At 40.5% G+C, this 24,593-nt stretch overlaps 1 protein-coding gene across 3 annotated transcripts in view; it reads right to left on the reverse strand.

Moving 5' to 3' along the window:
- Positions 1–15,864: 15,864 nt before the first annotated feature.
- The window catches only part of mtfr2 (mitochondrial fission regulator 2), a 33,199-nt gene continuing 24,470 nt past the window's right edge, over positions 15,865–24,593 (reverse strand). For 2 of the 3 annotated variants that reach the window (XM_059982502.1, XM_059982501.1), the window contains one exon: positions 15,865–16,622. In XM_059982502.1, the coding sequence (XP_059838485.1) occupies positions 16,548–16,622 (75 nt within the window). In that variant the 3' untranslated portion in view covers positions 15,865–16,547. The remainder of the gene's footprint in view (positions 16,623–24,593) is intronic. The other variant, XM_059982500.1, reaches the window with a different exon arrangement.

Below are 24,593 nucleotides of genomic sequence, written 5' to 3' on the forward strand. Positions count from 1 at the left end.
ATGGACAGACATGTCGGAGTGGGAGTGGTCTGTGGAATTGAAGTGTGTGGCCACAGGGAGATCCTGCCACTGCTGGAGGATGGAGTGCTGGTGTTTGGCAAAACGGTCTCCCAGTCTGCGGCAGGTCTCCCCAATGTATAAATGGCCACATCGGGAGCACCGGATACAGTATATCACCCCAGTTGACTCGCAGGTGAAGTGGTGCCTCATCTGAAAGGACTGTTGGGGGCCTGGGATGGTGGTGAGGGAAGAAGTGTGGGGGCAGGTGTAGCACTTCTTCTGTTTGCAGGGATGAGTGCCCGGAGGCCGGTGGGGAGGGATGGGGGGGATGAATGGACAAGGGAGTCGCATAGGGAGGATCCCTGTGGAAAGCCGAGAGTGGGGGGGAGGGGAAGATGTGGCTGGTGGTGGGATCACATAGGTGGTGGCGGAAGTTACGGAGGATTATATGTTGGATGATACCCCTACACCCCCCCCCCCCTTACCCCCATCCCTATCTATTATTTTAGTCTGGTTCTCTTTCTCTCTCTTTTCCCCCCTCACTATAATCTCTCCCCAGCCCTACCTTTCTTTCTCTTTTATGTCCCACAATTCTCCACCTTTCCCCTAGCCCATTTCCCTCCAGCCTATCACTTCCCAGCTCTCTACTTTTCATCCCTCCCCCCACTTCTTATCCCCACTCGACCATCGCATGTTACTTCACTCCTGATGAAGGGTTTCGGCCCAAAATGTCGTCACTACCTCCTCCCATAGATGCTGTCTGGCCTGCTGAGTTCTGCCAGCATTTTGTGTTTTTATTTATTTCCAGCATCTGCAGATTCACTCGTGTGCCTCTGACAAATGAAGTTGTGTCTTCACCTTAACTGCTCAAGACAAAGGCATCTGTCATCTTTCACCTTTAAGTGATTTCAGTGAGTGGCATGAAACTAGATGGTGGGAATAAAGTCCTTAGTGCCCCTATTTCCACGTTTCAGCTATTTAATTATCTCTCTATCAAGCACAATCCAGTCCATTCTGCCCAGTTCTCACACTCAAGCAATCCTTTAGCCAGCCAATCCTCTATCTAAAACATCACTGTTCATCAAGCCAAATCCACAACAGAAGCACTGGGTGACAAAAGGCCTCAGTGTGTGCATTGCCTGTATTGCTGGGCCTCATGAACAATGAAATGTTGTTGTTGGGCAGTCAGGCAGAAGAAGAGAAGTCCTATCCCTGTCCTCAGTACATCGGTGTTTAATGTACCTTTTAAAGGTTAATATATTATCAAAGAACACAATTCAGAAATTATTCTTCTCCAGATAGCCACAAAACCAAGAAAAGAACATCAGTACAATCAACAACCTCCAAAATCCCTCCTTCCTGCACAAAAAAAAATGAACAAAAATGGAACATACACATCAACCCTCAAATCCCCCTCTGCACACAAAAAAATATCAGGCAAAAAACACAGAATACAAAAAAATCCATGACTGAAAAAAATGCAGTCCAAGTCCACATCCAAAACACAGAAAACTTAGGTAACATTCTCCCTCTCCATAGCTGAGCAATCTCACCAATTAAAAGTCAGTTCCCCCTCTCTGTGCAGAGTGATCCCCCAGCGATAAAAAGGCAGTCTCTCCTCTCTGTAGAACCATAGAACAGTACAGCACAGGAACAGATCTTTTGGCCCTTCTTGGCTGTGCCAAACCATTTTTCTACCTAGTCCCACTGACCTGCACCATATCCCTCCATATACCTCTCATCCATATACCTGTCCAAGTTTTTCTTAAATGTTAAAAGTGAGCCCACATTTACCACTTCATCTGGCAGCTCATTCCACATTTCCACCACTCTCTGTGTGAAGAAGCCCCCCCCCACATTCCCTTTAAACTTTTCCCCCTTCACCCTTAACCCATGTCCTCTGGTTTTTTTCTCCCCTTGCCTCAGTGAAAAAAGCCTGCTTGCATGACCATACACTTTCCAATATTGTATTTCATTTGCCACTTCGTTGCCCAATCCCCTAAACTATCTAAGTCTCTCTGCAAGCTCTCTCTTTCCTCAACAATACCCACTCCTCCACTTATCTTTGTATCATCGACAAATTTAGCCTCAAATCCATTAATCCTATAGTCCAAATCATTGACATACATCGTAAAAAGCAGCGGGTCCCAACACCGACCCATGTGGAACTGGTAATTGGCAGCCAGCCAGAATAGGATCCCTTTATTCCCATTCTCTACTTTCTGCTGACCAGCCAATGCTCCACCCATGCTAGTATCTCCCCTGGAATTCCATGGGTTCCTATCTTGCTAAGCAGCCTCATATGCGGCACCTTGTCAAGGGCTGGAAATCCAGAGCAACACAAAAAATGCTGGAGGAATTCAGCAGGCCAGGCAGCATCTATGAAGAAGAATAAACAGTTGATGTTTCGAGCCAAGACACTTCATCAGTCCTGATAACGAGTCTTGGCCTCAAACATTGACTTGAGAATGGTCAGTACTGTCATTCAAAGTTCAAGTGACATATGTAAACTGAAAATATCAAATGGATTTATTTGTCTTTCTTGAAAATGGTTACTATTACTTTATTTCTGAGGTCCTCTGGCAAATCTTCTTTTTCCTAAACATGAGAGATGAGGTTGTGAATTATGATTGATGTTTCTCACTATCAAATGTTAGAACTTCAGAAAGAATTCCATCTTTTACAGAGGCTTTGTTTTCCAGTTGCCAGATGGCCTAAAGCAACTTCTTGTTCGTCGGTTAGTGGGAAAGTTGTGCCAGAGGGTGCACTGTAAAATATTCCATAATTATTACCTCAGAGGTCACTTTTCACCAGCCGTTAGTAACTCACATTCAATAATGAGACCATCATAATGTCTTTGCCAACTCTTCTACACATTACTGTATATAAAAACAACACAATTTTCCAAAATCAGAGGACATAGGCATTGGCCCAAAAGACAGCCACAACTCAAATATGAAGTCTTCCCTCTTCATCCACAAAATACCTTTAGGAATATACAAGAATATAGGACAACATAAATGAGAAAACATGTAGATTTTTACCTGGTTGGTTCCAAAAACAAATACATCTTGTTATGCTTCCCTACGAGCATTTTATTTGATTTTTTCCAACCATTCACTCTCTGCAGGAAGCTCTGAAATCTAAACCATGCATCTTTCCTCCTTTATCTTCACTTTTCCTTCTGGCAGTATATTCCAAGATCTACAGTATTAGCTGTGTTTCCTGCTGCCATTTACTACTGTATAGTGTTTGCTTAAGTGAGCCATCTAGCAACTCCCCAACTCCTTTGCTTGTGAGACCAACGTTATCAAGGGAGTAACGTTCTGAACTTGCATGTACATCATGCAACACACTTCCAAAACTTTAGGTACATTCTATATGATTTTTGAAATATTTTGATAAATTAGGGTGAGATCTTCAGCTGGAGATCAATTGATACACTGCTTTCTTTCAATTATTTTCTTATCTCATTTAAAGGAACTGCCTATATTTGTTCCAAGTTTATTTATTCATATTTACCCATGGTATCTTCTGGAAGGTCTTCCCATCCCACACATTAACCAAGGAGAGTATGAGAGAGGAAAAATACTCTTCTCGGGCTTCCAGCCGGGTACAGCTATCGATTTTAACCCATGTTTCTATGACAAACTCTGCCATCTTTATCAGGGATGATGCATGGGCATATCTAGTCTGGTGGTATTTATACACTCCCCCCCACCCATTGGTTAGTCCGCATCCAATCAGGTTTCTGCTGTCCCACCTTGTCTACTATCCAATTCCAGTTCTTACTTAGAGTGAGACCTTCATCATAGTTAAAATTATTTTTCTCTAGCTTTATTTCAATGGCTTCCTTTTCCCAAAAGGCATTTTTTCAAAATATTTACTTCCAAAATGTGCTGACTACCTCTCTTTCCTTGATAAATTCACATTTCCCCTTGGCTTCCAGTGGATTGGGCCCAAGTGTACTTGTGGTGGAGGGAGCTTTGTGTTAAAGAATGAGGGTTATGTCATGGTTTTCAGTGAGTTCCTGGATCTCCTATGGTCTTGCTACCCACCATTTTTTGTTGAAGTCATGGGTTTTCTGTTTGACCTCAGCTTTAATGTGCAAGTTGGACTGTACCCTTTCTCCTCAGATGTGGCTGAGCTACCAGTCCAAGAACACAGCTGCTAAAATTACTTCCTGGATTTCCTAGTCATTTTCATCAAACCAAAACTGATGTTCATTTTAACCAAGAATAAGCACATTTTACGCATGATCAAATCATCCACAGGAGAGATTATTACAAAGAAAACTGCAGCCTTCTACCATTTGGATAGGGATGATTTTCAGTCAGGCCATCTCCTTCTCAATCACATTAATCAGGACATCATGGCCACATAACATCAGAGGACAACCTTTGAATACTCCAGATTCCTGCTTTTGCAGTCTCACGTGCCTCACTTTTGGATGCTGACCAGCAGAATCAAGCTTGAAATAGATCATTCTCACTGCAGGCCTTCATTAAGATTTACTGTCGAAGGTGACTGGTTTGATTTCTGTTAACGACCATCTTTTCCATGCTATTAGCATGGGTTATCCACAGGGACAATTATCCACTAAGTGACCACAACCTTGCCTAGATACGTGAGGAGGAGCCTAGATAGAATTAGACCTTTGGTTTGATCCCAAGGGGGCAAGATCAGCAAATTACTTCTTTGTCAGCCTCTTCCTCTCAATCAAACATGGTATCATAACCACTACTGAGATATATATTGTGCAGGTTTCTCAAGAGCAAAAGTAAACACTAGCTCCTTAAAAACAGATGGGGAATTAATAATAGAAAACATTTTCACCCCATCTTCACTAAAAACATCAAAGAGGTTGCTTCAATTACAGTGAATTTATTGATTCTCATCTTCCAAAACTGCCCACATCCTTGAAAGTGAAAAACAGCATATATAGTAACACTGTTCAAGAGCGGAGGGCCAGAGAAAACAGGGAACTAAGGTAAAACAAGGTTAGAGTCAAAACAGTTTTATGAAAGGCAAATTGTCTTTAAAAATGCATTAGAGTTCTTTGAGGATGTAACTAGAGGAGCAGAGAAAAAGAGAACTAGTTGATGTTTATTTAAATTTCCAAGAAAAAATCTATTAAAATGCCACATAAAAGTTCAGCTGAAGAGACCAAAATCTCAAAAGTTTCTGTGCACCTGATAAGCTGAATGTATCATGATCAGGGTTACCACCATCACCATTACTCATCACTTCAACTGCAACTGGATCCTCGACTTCCTAACCCAAAGACCACAATCTGTGCAAATCAGAAATAACATCTCTACCTTGCTGACAACCAACACTAGTGCACCTCAGAGCCCACTGCTGTACTCTCTCTTCACCCATGATTGTGCGGTTAGGCACAGCTCAAATGCCATCTATAAATTTGCTGACATACAACCATCAGATGGTGAAGAGGGGGCATATTGAGTGAGTTATGTCACAAACACAAGAACATCTGCAAATGCTGGAAATCCAAAGCAACACACAGAAAAAGAGCAAAGTCATCAGGTCCTGATGAAGGTTCTCAGCCAAAATGTCGACTGTTTATTCTTTTCCACAGATGCTGCCTGGCCTGCTGAGTTCCTCTAGTACTTTGTGAATGTTGTAAGGTATATCAGCTAGTTAAGTGGTGTCACAGCAACAACTTTGCACTCAATGTCAGGAAGACCAAAAAGCTGATAGTGGACTTCAGGAAGGGTGAGACGAAGGAACACTTACCAATCCTCATAGAGGGATCAGAAGTGGAAAGAGTGAACAATTTCAAGTTCCTGAGTGTCAATATCTCTTAAGATTTAACCTGGTCCCAACATATCAATGCATCTACAACAGCAGCTACAGTATATTTCATTAGGTGGCTCTGTGATCTCTGTCTCAGAGACTGACGTTAGGCCGTCTTTAAAGAGAGTGAACCCCTGCAAGGCAGAAGGTCCCGATGGAGTACCTGGTAAGGCTCTGAAAACCTGTGCCAACCAACTGGCAGGAGTATTCAAGGGCATTTTCAACCTCTCACTGCTACGGTTAGAAGTTCCCACCTGCTTCAAAAGGGCAACAATTAAGTCAAGTCAAACTTGAGTTTCTAGAAAGTACTGGGACCTAGAGGCAAAAGAAAAGAAAATTTAAAAGTAAGAGCAAGAACTCACTGATAAACCCAACGGAACCTACCGCCTGAGGGCTGCTTCTGCCCAGAACATTGGGGAGGACTCCACAGCGTCACAGTGACAGTCCAAGATCAGTGTTGGAATCAGCGGTAAGATGCCAAACTTTAAATAACTTGAGACTTTCATGGAGAAGAGCATTGCTGTCACTGCATTTGGGCTAGCTTCATCACAGGGATCATAGCATGCAGGCGCTTCTTGGAGAAACGGTGCGAGGTTTAAGAAGAGCTCGTGAACCTTCGAGAGGGTTCACCCGGTTTGAAACCATAACAGTCCATTAGAGAAACGGAAGTGCAGGTCCAAATTCGTCTACAAAGTCAGAGAGGAAGCCAGTTTTTTACTTTAACCTTAACTTAATGACAACTTATACCTAATGGCTTATGACTAATGACTTAACTTTATGACTGAGTACTTATGAATTATGACTATTGACTAATAACTAACGGAACTATCAAACTGCCACACTTGCGAAAAATAAAAGGAAAAGTTGTTTGGTCATTGAGTGGAATCCGGTTATAAAACCTTCGGGTAGGCGCATTCATCTCTTTCAAGTGGGGAAGCTGCACATGTTCAAAGAAGAACAAGAACTTCGACTTGACAGTGCCCAAGAAGAGTAGTGTGAGCTACCTTAATGACCATCATCCAGTAGTGCTCTCAATGGCTCTTCACGCGGCCCTAGATCACCTGGACAATACAAACACCTACGTCAGGATGATGTTTATTGACTACAACTCAGTGTCCTACAACACAGTCCTAATTGATAAACCACAGAACCTGGCCCTCTGTACTTCCCTCTGCAATTGGACCATCAACTTCCTAACCGAAAGACCTCAATCTGTGCGGATTGGTAATATCTCCTCCTCGTTGATGATCAACACTGGTGCATCGCAGGGGTGTGTGCTTAGCCCACTGCTCTACTCACACATATCCATGACTGTGTGGCTAGGTATAGCTCAAATACCATCTATAAATTTGCTGATGATGCAACCATTGTTGGTAGAATCTCAGGTGGTGATGAGAGGGCGTACAGGAGTGAGATATGCCAACTAGTAGAGTGGTGCAGCAGCAACAACCTGGCACTCAACGTCAGTAAAACAAAAGAGCTGATTGTGGCCTTCAGGAAGGGTAAGACAAGAAAACACATAACAATCCTCACAGAGGGATCAGAAGTGGAGAGATTGAGCAGCTCAAGTTCCTGGGTGTCAAGATCTCTTGAGGATCTAACCTGGTCCCAACATATTGATGTAGTTATAAAGAAGGCAAGACAGTGGTTACATTACATTAGGAGTTTGAGGGGATTTGGTTTGTCACCTAAAACACTCAAAAATTTCTATGGATGTACCATGGAGAGTATTTTGACAGGCTGCATCACTGTCTGGTATGGAGGGGCTACTGCACGGGATTGAAAGACCCTACAGAGCGTTGTAGTATCCAAAACTTCCTCAGAAAGGCACTGTCCATTATTAAAGACCCCATCACCTAGGACATGATCTCTTTTCATTGTCATCGTCAGGAAGGAGATACAGAAGCCTGAAGGCACACACACAGTGTTTCAGGAACAGCTTCTTCCCCTCTGCCATCTGATTTCTGAATGGACATTGAACCCACGAACACTACCTCGCTTTTTTCTTACTATTACTGCCTTTTGCACTATATACACACATGCATCATGCATTTTGTACTGCTGCTGCTAAGTTAACAAAATTCATGACATATGCCGGTGATATTAAATCTGATTCTGATTTCTTAAGTTTAGGAGAGATGATTTCATGAAAACATGTAAGATTCTGAGGTACCAGCAACATACAATTGGCTACAGCAGCTGTACACAGACTGGGTATTCTGCAGCAAATGACTAACCTCCTGGCCCTAGTGCACATTTGGCTAGATGAGTGTACTTGAACAACTCACAGAAAGCTCAATAACATCAAGATAAAGCAGTCCACCTAATCCATACTCTACCAATTGTCGTAAGGATTAATTTGTTCCTCCAAAATGCGTGCACAGTGGCTTCAATGTGCATCACCCACAAATATGCAGTAACGGTTATTCACGCAGGCTATTCCTGCTACATCTCCAAGCCCATAGCCTCCATTGCCAGACAATGGAAGCAAATGAGGAATACCATCATAAACAAGTTGAAGTCCAAAGCTTTCAGTTTCCTGGCATGGAAATATATTGCCCATCATTCTTCATCACTAACTTTAAATCCTGAGTTCCTTACCCAAAAGCACCTTCACCAGAAAGCAGTTCACCAACACCCTCTCAAGGATGATAAATGTTAGCTTTGTCAATGAAATCCAGGCCCTAAAAAGAACTGGAAAAATAAAGTTGATAACAGATGTTATGAGGATGTTTGTTCTGGCAGGTGAGCCTGAAATTAACAGGCAATGGTCTATGTTAAGAATTATCTACTTTGAGGAATTTCACTGAAATTTTGGAGAATCTTTGCAGCTCTTTATTCTAGAAGACTAATATTGCTTTGGAATTCGGTATTGCCCAAGTGGATGCTGAGCTCTTGGACAACAAGGGAATCATGGATTGTGAAGAATGAGCAGGAAGCAGCATAAAGATATCACCCGTAATTTTTTTATATGGCAGAATTCTGAGGGGCTGTATCCTTCTTCATCTCCTTTCTTAAAGCATAGTTTTTCTATTCATAACTCAAATAATAATCCCATATTGGTAAATTTAAATCCATAAACTGGTCCTTAAACATACTTGAAGATAGTTACATTTTGGCACGTGGGACAAGTGCCACACGGCTTTTCTTTCAATCAATGATCACACTCTAGTGGCAAGAAATTAAATTACAGGTGGTTTTTAATAATTCAAGTTCATAAAAGGCCTTAAAAAATGGAGAAATTAACTTCCTGTTTAGTTGTTGGTATCATTCCTAGTCAGTCCTGGCAAATAAATTATGTGTGGCTCACTTTATTTTGAGATGTATTCTTCAGTTGTGAAGCCTCACTTTCCAAATGCAGACTGTCCCCCGGGTTACACAAGGGTTCTGTTCCTGAGAAGTAACTGTCCATCAGCCAGCCTCTGTGAGTAAGACACTTCCATTTTCTAAAGCTACCAATATCACATCACACTTACTGTAATTCTTTCATTTCATTGTATAATCACCATAGCACTGTCCACAATTAAACTAATGGAATATGTACTGTATCTTGCATCAAGGAATACAATGGAGCCTTTTATTCTCATTATTAATAGCTTGAAAAATGCTTTAAAAATATGGGAGTATTTGCATAAGGACATCGATAAACAGAGCTCATTCAGATGAATATAAAGGACATTCAAAAGGGTGGATAGGGAACGTTACCATCTGCATTCAAATCATATCTCGGAGTGCATTAAAACTCTATTCCCTCAAGCTGCCCTCCAGGTTTTTCACTTCAAAGTGGGACAAGGCAGGGCTGTCTGACAGACACCTCAAGAAAGGCTGAATGAAGAATGCTGATTAATAACATGTTAATGCAGGAAACAGTAAACCCACGTTACCTTAAAAAAAAGACCTCAAGTGTTACAAAAGTAGAATACTGCTGAGGTTCAGAAATCTGAAATAAAAACAAAATGTTAGAAAATGATGATCTGAGAACAAAGGCTAGAGTGGGAAACGATAAAACTATGGCCTGATATTGATGAACTCAATGTCAAGATGGAATTGTATAGGATGCTAAGTACAGTTGCGAGAATAGGAGCAAGATGCAAGTGAAGTAGCAGTTTTGGTTAATGTTTGTAGAATACATAATGACAGTCCAAAAGGCAGTCACAAAGTAAAAACATTGTTTATTCAGTATAGAGGAGACCATGCATGAATAGCAAAAATAACCACAAGTATTCCACATGAAAGAACATTTGTAGTCCTAGATGTTGGGAGAAGAAGCCAAGAACTGGTATAGCACTTGCTGCACTTGCATAGGAAGACACTGAGTTGAAAAATGGGGAATCTGGGTGATGTTGTACCAGTGAGTAATAAAGGGAACAGTTCTCTCTGAATACTAGAAGCAGATACAGGCCATAACCGTAGCTAGTTGGTGTTTAATGGTGACATCAGACAGCTGACAGACAATAGGCTGATGAATGTAGAGAATAATTGTTAAAGGAAGGGGTGAGAAGAGAAACGCAAAAATGGTGAGGACAGATTGGGCCTCCTCAACCACAATGGAGGAAAATTCTTCACTGACAGAAAAGAAAGATCCAAAGCTTTATGAAAGTAGCATTAGCCAGACCAATGAGATGAAAAACTGGTAGAATAGCATTCTTTTAGAGACAGGACAGAAGGAATAACAGTGAGATTCTCTGAGGAGGTTAGCAGACATTGTCAACAATACATCCTCAGAAGTAGACATCAAAGATAGAGAATCTGAGATAGGACAAAAATAGGAAACAAATCTCAAGAATTAGAACATGAACAGGAAAAAGCACTCACAATAACTTTCACTTCTTTCCCCATTTTGTACATGTTTGAAAGACATTAATAATTTTCCTTGTAAATAGCTCTGATGCAAGATCATCTAATTTAACTCTCTACAGATGTTGCCAATCTGCAGAAAATTTCTCGTACAGTGTTTTAATATTAATTCCATTACCAATTCACAAACTGAAATTTTACAAGGTCATATTGCTTGTCCAGATATCCCTCCATTTGCATTTTTTGGGATTCCTCAAGCTTTGAGCAGTGCCCAATCAGAGGTTGAAAGCTTAAGAAGTAGTTCAATGGCCTTTGCCGACTGAGTAGAAAAGGCAGCAACTTGTGGCAGTTTGGCGTCTTGAGCAGTGCCCAATCGGAGATCAGAAGCCTGAGAAAATGTAGTTCAGTCAGGTTTGACTAGAAAAGGCAACAACTCACAGAAATTTGCTGCTTTAATGCCAATCAATGTTTGGGGAACAATTAAAATAATGCATAATTAATAAAAAGCAGAGCAGCCATCGTTTGAGTGGTCAGAGCAAGAGTGGAGATGTTTTAGGCTTTGGGCTTTAGTGAGGAGAGGCTTCCTTGAGAAGGCAAAAAAAGCTGTTAGGTACAGCTCCCCACACCACCCACCATGGTTTATTGTTCTTCTTTCTTTATATTTGCTCAGTTAGAACTTCAGAGATGCCAGGTCGGATAGTGGAATGTTCCTCTTTCAGAAAGAGGGAAGGCAGGGAGACCTTCATTGTCCCTGATGACTATACCCGTGAGAAGTGCATCGAGCTGTAGCTTCTATCAATCTGCTCTAAGGAATTGGAGCTTGAACTAGATGAACTGCAGATCATTCAGAAGGCTGAGGGGATGATAGATCGGACAAATAGAGAGGTAATTACACTCAAGGTGCAGGGCACAGAAAATTGGGTGACGATCAGGAATGGGAAAAGGGTTAAAAATGCAGTGCAGTGTACCCCTGAGGTCATCCTCCTCAACAACAGGTATACCACTTTGAATATTATTGGGGGGCGGGGGGACCTAGCAGACAAAAGTCACTGTAGTGAGGTCTGACTCTGCGATACAGAAGGGAAGTAGGGGGTGGGGTGGGGGGGGGGGGGAGGAAGCTCTGGTGAGAGGGGATTTGTTAGTTAGGAAAAACAGAAAGGAAGTCTGTGGATGAGAATGGGATTCCCAGATGGTACCTTGCTCTCAGGTGGGAGTAAGTGGGAGGGCCAGATGTCATGGTCCATGCAGGTACCAATGACATAGGTATGAAGAGTGAAGAGGTTCTGCAAAGTGAGTTCAGGAAGCTAGGTGCTAAATTAAAGGACAAGATCTCCGGGGTTGTGATCTTAGGATTGTCACCAGTGCCAAGTGCGAGTGAGGCCAGAACGACAAACATTATACAGTTTAACAAGTGCGTAGGGAGTTGGTGTAGGAGGGAGGGCACAAAATTTTTGGATCATTGGACTCTCTTCCAGGAAAAGTTGGGCCTATACAGAATAGACAGCTTGCACCTGAACTGTAAGGGAATTAATATTGTAGTAGGAGGTAATATTGTACTGCACAATGGGGTTTAACCTAGAGCTGCAGAGGGATGGGAACCAGAGTGCCAAAACAATTAGTGGAGAGATTGTGAAGAGAGATGTTATCAAGATCTGAGTCAGGAATCAGAAGGTTGAACACAGTGCAACTACTGTCCCGAGCTGCCTATATTTCAATGCAAGAAGCATCAAGGAAAGAGATGAGAGCTCAGGGCATGGATCAGCACCTGAAATTATGATATTATAACCATTAGTGAGATTTGATTGCAGGAGGGGTAGGACTGGCAGCTCACTATTCCGGGGTTCAGTTGTTTCAAATGCAACAGAGGAGGAGGAATTAAAGGTAGTCAGGGGAAGCATCTTGACAGTACTCAGTCAGGACAGACTGAGAACTCATTTAGTGAGGTATTATGAATGGAACTGAGAAATAAGAGAGGTATGAAAATGTTAATGGGACTATATTGCAGACCACCCAACAGTCCAAGTGATTTAGCAGAACAAATTTACAGTGAGATCACAGATTGTTTCAAGTTTGTAATAGCGAGTGATTATAGACTATAAAAAGAATAGATGAGACAGAGTTTGTCAAATGCGTTCAGGAAAGTTTCCCTAATCAGTACACAAAGGTCCCAATGAGAGAGGGTGCAATACTAGAATGAGGCAGGGCAGGTGACGGAAGTTTGTGCAGGAGAACACTTTGCATCTAGTGATTGTATGCCATTAGCTTCAAAGTAAATATGCAAAAAGATTGCTCCGGTCCATCGGTTGAGATTCTAAACTGGAGAAAGACCAATTTAAATGGCATCAAAAAGGATCTGGCAAGAGTGGATTGGAACAGGCTGTTTTCTGGCAAGTGTATTGGGTAAGTGAAAGGCCTTCAAAAGTGAAATTCTGAAAGTACAAAACTTGTATATGCCTGTCAGAATAAAAGGTAAAGATAACAGGTGTTGGGAACCATGGCTTTCAAGAGATTTTGAGGCCTTGATTAAGAAAAAAATTGAAGGTGCATTGCAGGGATAAGCAGATTGGAACAAATGGGGTGCTTATGGAGTACAAGAAATGCGAGAACACTTAAAGAAATCAGAGGGGATGGAAGGCGGTACAAGGCTGCCCCAGCAGACAGGCTGAAGGAGAATGAATCCTAAAGGATTCTACAGATATGTTAAAAGTAAAAGAATAGTAAGGGACAAATTTAGTCCTCAGGAAGATCAAAATGGCAATCCCTGTGTAGAGCCAAAAGAGATGGGGGAGATCTTAAATGCATTATTTGCTCAAGAGAGGGATACAGAGTCTACAGAAATGGGGTAAAGCAGCATCAACTTCATGGACCCTATACAGATTACAGAAGAGGTGTTTGCTGTCCTGAAGCAAATTAGGAGGCAAGTGCAGTAATTACTGGGGGCCTATCAGAGATAATGAACACTCTCTCTATATGTGTGTAACAACAACCACCACCACCACCAATAATATTTGGTTAGAAATTGATTAGACGTTGACTGATTAAGGATAGTCAGCAGGCTTTGTGCATGGTAGATCATTTCTAACCAATCTCGAGGTTGTTCAAGAAGGCTCAGTCGCTCAGCATTCAAGATGAATTAATAAATTAGATTAGACATTGGCATCATGGGAGAAGCCAGCGAGTGGTAGTTGATGGTTACCTCTCTCAGAAGCCCTGTGGCTACTGGAGTGCTGCAGGGATTGATACTAGGTCTGTTGATGTTTATCATCTATATCAATGATCTGGATGTTAATGTGGTTAACTAGATCAGCAAATTTGCAGATGACACCAAGATTGGTGGTGTAGTGGGCAGCAAGGAAGGCTATCATGGCTTGCAGAGGGATCTGTATCAGCTGGACAAATGGTCAGAAAAATGGCAGATGGAATTTAATGCAGACAAGTGTGAGGTGTTAAACTTCATTAGGACCAACCAGGGTAGGCCTTACACAGTGAAAGGCAGGGCACTGAGGAGCATGGTAGAACAAAGCAATCAGGGAATACAAGTTCATAATTCGTTAATGTGGTGTCACAGATAGATAGGGTCATAAAGAAATCTTCTGGCACACTGTCCTTCATAAATCAAAGTATTGAGTATAGGAGATGGGATGTTATGCTTAAGTTGTGTAAGGCATTGGTGAGGCCTAATTTGGAATACTGTGTGCAGCTTTGGTCACCTCCCTGCAAGAAAAAAAAATGTGAACAAGGTTGAAAGAATACAGAGAAATTTACAAGGATGTTGCCCAGTCTGGAGCATCTGTGTTACAAGGAAAGACTGAATAGGTTAGGACTTTAATCTTTGGAATGTAGGAGATTGAGAGGGGTCTTGATAGAGGTACGTGATGGCATCCATTAGACTTATGACACCATGGATTTGCGCCTTGGAAAGTTTCCAGGGCGCAGGCCTGGGCAAGGTTGTATGGAAGATCAGCAATTGCCCATGCAGCAAGTCTCCCCTCTCCACGTCACCGATGTTGTCCAAAGGAAGGGCAAGGGGCGATACAGCTTGGCACCAGTGTTGTCGCAGGAGTTGCCAGATCGAGGTTGGAGACAACGTCGGACTGCCTTAGGGACTCCAGCTCCGGATTTGTCCTCAGGGTTTACTCCCAAAGCCCTGAAGCAGCCATACCCACTCATGGCCTTCCCCATCAGTAGGTATGGCCGCAAGGCAGCAGAGGTTTGAAATCAGAGTTTTCCCTCTCTAAGGTGGACTGCCCTCCCAGGCTGACAAGCTCTTCTACCCAATGATAGAGGTATACAAAATTATGAAATGTATACATAGGGTAAGTGCAAACAGGCTTTTTCCACTGAGACTACAATCAGAGATCATGGGTTAAGGGTGAAAGGTGAAAAGTTTAAAGGAAACATGAGGGGAAATTTCTTCATTCAGAGGGTCATGAGAATGTGGAACAAGCTGCCAGCACAAGTGGTAAAAGGCAGCTCGATTTCAATGTTTAAGAGAAGTTAGGGGTATGGAGGGCTATGGTCTCAGTGCAGGTCAATAGGAGCAGGCAGCTTAACTGGTTCCGCATAGACTTCTTGGGCTGACAGGCTGTTTCTGTGGTGTACTTTTCTATGACTATTACAAAAATGTATTCAGTGTAATTGGCCTGTGTAATTGTATAAAGAAACCGATGGATTTTTGAGCCGAATCTGGATACAGAAAAAAAGGAACCACAGGGAACATATGAAAATTCAGTTCAGCATGAAATACTTGTGTGACATATGACCATGAAAGTAGACAGTGTAAGTCAGCATGAAGCTGTGAAGCAATGGAATGGTTGGAATTATAACAATTCTACCCAGATTACCCAATGCATACATTTAAAATGCCCTCTCATACCATTGAAAAGGACCAGTCTGGAAATGAGTACAATGTTCTACGCATTACTTGTTTTAAAACAGAAAATTCTGCAAAATAGAACAATTGCGCTATTACATGGCTTCAAAGAGCTAGTTTTTGGGACAGAGAGGAACCCAAATAAAATCAAATGCAATAGCCACAAAGGAAGTGAAAAAAAACTAAACAGGTGGTAGCCTTACTTATGTTTATTGCTACCACACTTATACTTCAGAGTTATACATAACAAATCATAAATGCTGGGATTCCCAATGGCATTTAACAGAAGGTTATTTCTTACTTATCTATTACAGGTCACTCTAAATGCACTTCAATAAATATATTTACTTTAGCTCTCATTTTCCCCCAGAAGGACTGTTTTATGTCCCTATCAAAACAAAGCAATCTGCTCCTTCAAAATGAAATATTGGAATAGAAAATAGATATGTGCACATCCTCCAACAGCTTCCCAAGGAAATCACAATTACTGAAAGGAATACTTTCTACAGCCTCAAAAATTGAACCTAATCTGAAGCAAAATATTTAAAATACATTAAATATCCAATATGCTTTATGTGGAGATGGCTTTCATATTCAGTAGCACTTAGTAAAAATTAAAGCAAACAATAAGCATTTGTCACTCAGTTTAATTGATGAAATGTACATTTACAAGACTTTATCCCACTTAACTCTAATCACAGCTAGAGAAACAATAATTTCAAAATTTACAAGTATAATCCAAAGATAAAAGAAACTTTAATTAAAAAGATTATTTAGCGCTGACACAGCATTAGCCAAAATTTTCCAAGCATGCAATTTTTTGAATTTAATAAGGTCTCTTTGGAAAAATTCTTACAAGAATAGTTTAACAAATTCTAGCTAACTTAGAAAGCATCACATTTAAAATTTACAATACCTTGCACTAGCCTTCCTAAATATCAAGTTATACTCAGTGCATGACTTTTCTCTCCCGTCACTTGTATCCATTTTACAAAACACCCCTTACAACAATATTGCCCTACTTCTTTTCCCCTGATTAATTAATAGTATTTGCAAACATTTACATTCCTGGTTGCACTATTTTACCATTCTTCACAGTATTTTGGTTGTCATGTCTTTGGATGTGCCGCCCAAACTGGAGGGGGAGAAATAAAAATTAGTCACTAAACAAAGTTTTTTGATACACTTAATTGTGTAAAATTCTTGTAATATTGATTACAGTTTAAAATGTAAGGATTATATGTGTGAGTAATCCATCCACTATAACTGTTAAAAACTTCCAACATACTATTTAGTTAATTATAATTACTAGACTTAATTAATAGTAAATAATTACTAATAATAATTACAAAGTCAGTTGAAAAATTGAGGATTCACTCTAAGCTGGAAAGTAAAACAAAGAAAATAAATTGGAGAAAAGGTACACAGGAGAACTTCATCTTGAAAGACATTATGTAACTGACCCCTCCATCTTGTTCAACTATTACAAGCTATAAATTTTAAGTGCAAGTACTGAATATAAATAACACTACTTCTACCCATTTAAATTTACTGATAACAGCTTCTAATTATGTAGCCTTTTTAATATACTACAGCATTTAAGGGTACTTTACAGGAATATTAGCATTCAAACACAAACTCCAAAATGCATGTGGAAATATCAGGATAATAAATCAGAGGTAGTTTTGGTCAGAGGTAGTTTTTTTTTAAAGTGTATTTTAAAGATAGAAAGAGAAGAGAAGCAAAAAGATTTATGGGAGAAAAAAATTCAGAACTTAGACACTTGGCAGTTCAAAACTCAGCCTCTCATGGCAAAATAATTGCACAGTAAACAGCAATACAGGCATCTCAAAGGCTCACGCTGGAGAGTAGACCAAGGTCACAGAGAGGTTCAGAAATGAAGATGAGAATTAAAGATGAAACAAATTGCTCAGCAGGTCAGTGAGCATTTTGTAAACAAAGCCATTTTATGCTAAAGGATCTTTGTCAGAATTGGCAAAAAGGTCTTTGATAGAAACCTTAATTCTGTTTCTGCTTCCATAGATGCTGCCTAACATGCTGAATGTTTCCAGCATTATCTGTTTTTGCTTCATATTTCTACTTCTGCAGTTTTTTAAAAAAATTATTTTTATTGAACATTCCAGATCAATGCCCATCACCAGAATTGGAAAATCGGAAATTAAAATATTGTGAAGCGGGTGGGAAGGAGAGGACATAAAAGAAAGCCAGTTTTACGACAGAAGTCAGGAATGATTAAATAACAAAAGAAACAAACTTTAAGGACAGTAGGGAAGCTGGTAAATATCAAAAAGTTAACCCTATATGAGTGAGATTAATTACTTGAAGTTTTAAAGAAAAAGATTGAATATATCAAATGATTTGTCTGAAAGTTGAATCTGTGTTTTGAACAGAGATAAGAACATAAGCTTTGATGGAACATTGTTGGAAGACAATAACAAAGATTACAGTAGGAATACAAAGAAGAATTAAAATGATAACCAACTGGAAATGTAGGGGAATGCACTTAAAAGGAGAATATTTAAATTTAGTTGCTTTTAAATATAAGCAATTTACAGTGGTGCTAGAAAGTTTGTGAACCTTGTAGAATTTTCTCTATTTCTGCATAAATATTCCCTAAAATATGATCAGATCTTCATGAAAGTCCTAAAACTAGATAAAGAGAACCAATTAAATAAAACTAAAGACATTATACTTGTTTCATTTATTAGGAAAAATGATACAATATTACATGTATTTGTTGGGAAAAGTATGTGAACCTTGCATTCAGTACCTGGTGTGATCACCCTTGTTCAACAATAACTTCAGCCAAACGTTTTAGGTAACAGTTGATCAGTCTAGCACATTAGCTTGGAGGAATTTTCGGCCATTTCTTCTAACAAAACTGCTTCAACTCTGGGATGTGGGTGGACTTCCTTGCATGAACTACTTGCTTCAGGTCCTTCCACAACATTTCTATGGGATTGTCAGGACTTTGACTTGGCCATTCCAAAACATGAACTTCCTTGTTTTTAAACCATTCTGTTGTTGATTTACTCTTGTCTTTCAGATCATCGTCTTGTTGCGTTATCCAATTTTGATGAAGCTTCAGGTGACAAACTGCTACTCTGACATTCACCTGTAAAATATCTTGATAAAATTTTGAATTCATTGTTATCTCAATGACTGAAAGCTGTCCAGGCCCTGAGGCAGCAAAGTAACCCAAAAGATGATGCTCTTTCCATTATGCTTCACAATTGGGATAAGATTTTGGTATTGGTGTGCAGTTCCCTTTTTCCTCCAAACATAGTAATGTGCATTTCTGCTAAAAAAAAATGCAACTTTTGTCTCATCTGTCCACAGAACATTGTCCTAGAAGGGTTGTAGAATATCCAGGTAATATTTTGCAAACTTAAGACATGCTGCAATGTATTTTTCTTTAGTGTTCAGTGGTTTTCTCCATGGTGTCCTTCCATAAACATCATTCTGTTAAATGCTTTTCTTGTAGTGGACACATGAACGGAGACTTTAGCAGGTTCTAGAGACTTCTGCAGGTCTTTTGCTGCTACCCTTGGGTTCTTTCTCATCTCCTTCAGCATTACACGTTGTGTTCTTGCTGTGATCTTTGCAGGCTGCACACTCCAAGGGAGAGTAGCAATAATACTGTTTCCTCTATTTAGACAATTACTCTTGCTGTGAACTGAGGAACACTCAAGTCTTCAGAAATGCTTCTGTAGCCTTTTCCAGTTTCATGCATCTCCAAAATACTTCTACTAAGGTCCTCTGAAAGTTTTTTTGATTGAGATACGGTGCACATAAGCAGATCTTTCTTCAGAAGAGCAGGCTTTGTCAGTAATCTGACTTTTGTGTCTTTTTTTTTAAAACATAGGTCAGGGCACCTCTGCAGCCCATACCTCCAATCTCATCTCAATAATTGGAACACTCAACTCCAAATAGCTTTTGTATAAGGCATTACCCCAGAGGTTCACATACTTTTTCAAACAAATACATTGAAATGAATTGACTTTATTACTTACATCCTTCATATACAGGAGTAGTAAAAATCTTTATATTACGTCTCCATCTAAATGTGCATTCATAGTAATTTATATGAAATATTATGTACCACAGGACAATCAATATAACATAGAAATACAGTTGCATCAGCATGAATTGATCAGTCAGATGGCCTGGTGGAAGAAGCTGTCCTGGAACCTGTTGGTCCTGACTTTTATGCTGCAGGACAGTTACCCAGATGGTAGCAGCTGGAACAGGTTGTGGTTGGGGTGACTTGAGTCCCCAGTGATCCTTAGGCCCTTTTTACACACCTGTCTTTATAAATGTTTGAATAGTGGGAAGTTCACACCTACAGATGTGCTGGGCTGTCCACATCACTCTCTGCAGAGTCCTGCGATTGAGGGAAGTACAATTCCCATGTACACGAAGTACAGTGGTGCAGCCAGTCATAATGCTCTCAATTGTGCCCCTGTAGAAAGTTCTTAGGATTTGGGAGTGCATATCAAACTTCAACTGTCTGACTTGAAAGAGGCGCTGTCGCGCTTTTTTTCCACCACACAGCCGGTACAGTCCACGTGAGGTTCTTGGTGATGTGGATGCCGAGGAACTTAAAGCTGTTCTCCCTCTCAACCTCAGATCCATTGATGTCAATAGGGGTTAGCCTGTCTCCATTCCTCCTGTAATCCACAACCAGCTCCTTTGTTTTTGGAACATTGAAGGAGAGGTTGTTTTCTTGACACCACTGTGTTAGGGTGATTACTTCTTCTCCATAGGCTGCCTCATTATGATTTGAGATTAGGCCAATCAGTGTAGTGTTGTTGGCAAATTTAATTAGCAGATTGGAGCTGTGGGTGGCAACACAGTCATGGGTATTCAGAGAGTAAAGGAGGGTGCTTAGTACACAGCCCTGAGGGGATCCTGTTTTGAGAGTCAAAGAGGTGGAGATGAGGGAGCCCACTCTTACCACCTGCTGGCGATCTGACAGGAAGTCCAGGATCCAACTGCACAAGGCAGGGTGAAGGCCGAGGTCTCTGAGCTTCTTGTCGAGCCTGGAGGGAATTATGGTGTTGAATGCTGAACTGTAGTCCAAGAACAGATGTGTGAGGATGGTATGTAGAGCAGTGGCTATTGCGTCATCTGTCGATTGGTCGTGTTGGTAGGCGAATTGTAAGGGTCTAGTACGGGAGGTAGTAAACTTCAGATGTAATCCTTGACCAGCCTCTCAAAGCATTTGCTTATTATTGAGGTGAGTACGAGGACACCCGTCATTCAGGCATGATACCTTGGTCTTTTTTGGTACGGGGACAATGGTGGATAATTTGAAGCAGGAAGGCACTCGACACTGGGAGAGGGAGAGATTAAAACTATCTGTAACACATCTGCCAGTTGTGCAGCGCACATCCTGAGTACCCACCTTGGGATGCTGTGTGGTCCCGCAGCCTTCCGTCTGTCCACCCGTTGGAAACACTTGCATACTTCAGCCTCAGATGACCAAGCTGCAGGTCACATCGTCTGTAGGTCTCCTCAGGGACTTAGTATTGCCGACATCAAATCGAGCATAAAAAAGATTTAGCTCGCTGGAAATTCACCTGCGTTTATCTTTGAAGTCTGCAATGGTATGCAGACCTTGCCATAAGCTGCGTGTGTTGTCAGTGGAAAGTTGAGTCTGAATCTTGTCTCTGTATTGTTGTTTCACTGCCCTGATGACTTTGTGCAGATCATAGCTACATTTCTTGAGCTCCTGCTGATTAACAGCAGTGTAAGCTCTGTCTCGTGCAGTATATACTGCTCGCACGGCACTGTTGATCCAGGGTTTCTGGTTTGGAAAGACCCTGACCGATTTCTAGGGGAAATCCTCAATGCACTTCCAGATGAAACTCGTGATCCCTTCCGTGAATTCAGAGACATCCTCACCATGGAAGACATTCCAGTTGACATCATCAAAGTAGTCCTGCAGCATGGAGGTCGATTGGTCAGACCTACAGTGGATGATTTTAACATGGCTGCCTCTTGTTTCAGCTTCTGCCTGTACTTTGGCAATAAAGAAATGGAGGACTGATCCAATTTTCCAAATGGGGGGCAGAGGAGCGCTTTGTAAGCGTTGCGGAAGGGAGAGTAACAGCAGTCAAGTCTGCCATCTCCCCGTGTGCTCACCTGGATGTGATCCCAAAACTTTGTACAGACTTTAGTCAACGACAATGAAGGCAGCCTCTGGGTGTGCAGACTCCAGGGTGCTGGCAGTCTCGTATAGTTCCCTGAGAGGCAGGTCATGAAATATTGGATCATTTTTCTCAATAAATAAATTAACAAGTATAATTTTTTATGTTATTTGTTGGGTTCTCTTTATCATAGGTTTAGGACTTGCGTGAAGATCTGACCACATTTTAGGTCATATTTATGCAGAAATCGCGAAAATTCTATAGGGTTCACAAACTTTCTAGCACTACTATAGATTAACAAGCACTGGGGTTATTACCAAATGTGACTAATGCAAATTACGACATAGCAGCCATTATTTTAGATAGACTCAATAACAAGCAAATCCTGTTTTGAAATACATTAGAATATACAAGACTAGGAGATAATTAAAGGAAAAAGCTAGGATTTCACCAGCAAATGAGTTGAAGTTGATAGTCAACTAACGTATCAGAATGAATAAACAGTCTTGTTGGTTGTAAGCACAGTAGTCTAAAGCTCATCATGAAGTTATACTTGACAAACCAGTTGTGAACTGCCTAGTTCAATTTCAGGCAGATACTCGGAAGAGCATGTATCTATAGCTGGGGAACCTATGTTTTGAATTATACATGACAATGGTTTCAATCTTCCTAATATTGGATTAGAAGAAATATTTTGCTAATCCAGTACTGGTTATCCAGGCAATGGAGTTGGTAAAATAGGTGTTGGCAAGGTTCATCGGGATATCATCAGAATACATGGGGAAACTGACATTATTTTCATTCATATGTTGGAGTCCTGGACCCTGATATTGTTTTTTTTTTGCCGATAATATTGCAGTAGAATTCCCAAAAAGACACAAAAAATCAAATTTAAATATAATCCTCCTAAATATTACATTTTGTAACAAAGTTACAGTATCAGTAATACATAGGTTAATCATTCACATTTTAGTAGTAAGTCAAATTTCTACAGGTTTGGAAATTCCATGAATTATAAAAAAAAATTGTGAAATATAGAAAATACTTTCAAGTAAATTTATAACTTTCTTCAAAGATTATGAAACATATGAGCAGAATTATGTTATTTTGTCCATCAAGTCTGCTTCGCCATTCCATCGTAGCTGATTAATTAACCTTCTCAACCTCATTCTCCTGCCTTCTCCCCATTAACATTTGATGCTTTTACTTATCAAGAACCTAACAACCTCAGCTTTAAATATACCCAATGTCCTAGCCTCCACAGCCATGTGGCAATTAAATTCCACAGATCCTCTGGCTAAAGAAATACCTTTTCATCTTTGTCCTATAGGGGCATCCTTCTGTCAAGGCTGGTGCCCTCTGGTCCTGGATTCACCCACTATAGGAAATAACTTCCCAACATCCACTCAGTCTAGGTCTTTAAATATTCAATAGGTTTCAATGAGATCCACCCTCATTATTCTAAACTTCAGCCAGTATACGCCCACAGCCATCAAATGCTGCCCATACATTACCCTTTCATTCCTAGGATCGTTCTCATGAACCTCCTCTGGATCCTCTCCAATGCCAGCACATCCTTTCTTAGATGAGGGACCAAATACTGCTCATAATCCTCCAAGTGCAATCTGACCAATGCCTTATAAAGCCTTAGTGTTACATCCTTGCTTTTATATTCTAGTCCTCTTGAAATTAATGCTAACATTGCATTTACCTTCCTTAACATCAACATAAACTGAAGGTTAACCCTTAGGGAATCCTGCATGAGAAACCCAAGTCCCTTTGCAACCTCTGATTTCTGATTTTGCTCCCCATTTGGTAACTACTCTACACCTTTATTCCTTCTACCAAATGTATGACCATACATGTCTCTACACATTATTCCATCTGCCACTTCTTTGCCCATTCTCCTCAACTGTTTAAGACTTCTAGACTCCCTGCTTCCTCAATACAACCAGCCCCTCCACCTATCTTTGTATTGTTCGCAAACTTGGCCACAAAGCCATCATGAAAATCATTTTTAAGGATTTAAGTCAAAAATATAACTCAAAGGAGTTAGGCAAGTATATTTATCAAACAACACAGCTATCTAGAAATTACTTGGCTGGGCCTTATTTTCAGGTATTAATCTGACACTACAATGGGCAACTACACCCATGACCAAAACAGGGGTAAAGGATTATTATGAAACATCATCTTCATAATCTTTCTATTATGTGGCCAAACAAAAAAGAAAAACAAAGTTACCAGGTGAGATGACCATTTTCCTCAACTCGTAATACTATCACAGAACGTCCAACAAGTTTTAACTAAATGTGGAGGTCTCAAGATGGCGCTTATAGAGTGAGACTGCTTTAGGCTTCACTCCAATCCTTTTACTTTTTTCTACCTACAATCACCCCCTAATTGACCTGTTTGTACCTATTCTAAAGGGGTTGATACTTATGAATTTTTTTTTAGACTGTTTGAATTATTTTTCAACTCATTAAAATGTCTAAACCACGAGAACCTAAGGAATTGAAACTGGCGAAAGAACTGTTTAACTTTGGAAGCAATTGTGAAACTTATGGACGAGTGACTTGAAAAACTGGAGAATAAACTAACCCCAAAGCTTTCTACACTCAATGAAACTTTAAAGACAGTCAAGGAAAAACTTCAATCACTCACACTGGATTCTCAACAACAAGCAAGGATTTTAGCTCTCGAAGATGCCACTCGCCAGAGAGATTGCAAAATTGAAATTCTGGAACAACAGCAATCTTCGACTGCTCAACTGCTGGATCGTTATAAATCTAAACTTACTGATCTCGAAGACAAAATGTCCGGATAATTGGGCTTCTGGAAAATTTTGAGAACAGTGATCTGACTGTATTTTTTTCTAAATTTTTAGTGGCTGTCGTTGACTCAGAAGTACTGGATACCCCTCCAATAATCGA

The sequence above is a fragment of the Hypanus sabinus genome, chromosome 10, assembly GCF_030144855.1.
Source record: "Hypanus sabinus isolate sHypSab1 chromosome 10, sHypSab1.hap1, whole genome shotgun sequence".
NCBI classification, from domain to species: Eukaryota; Metazoa; Chordata; class Chondrichthyes; order Myliobatiformes; family Dasyatidae; genus Hypanus; species Hypanus sabinus.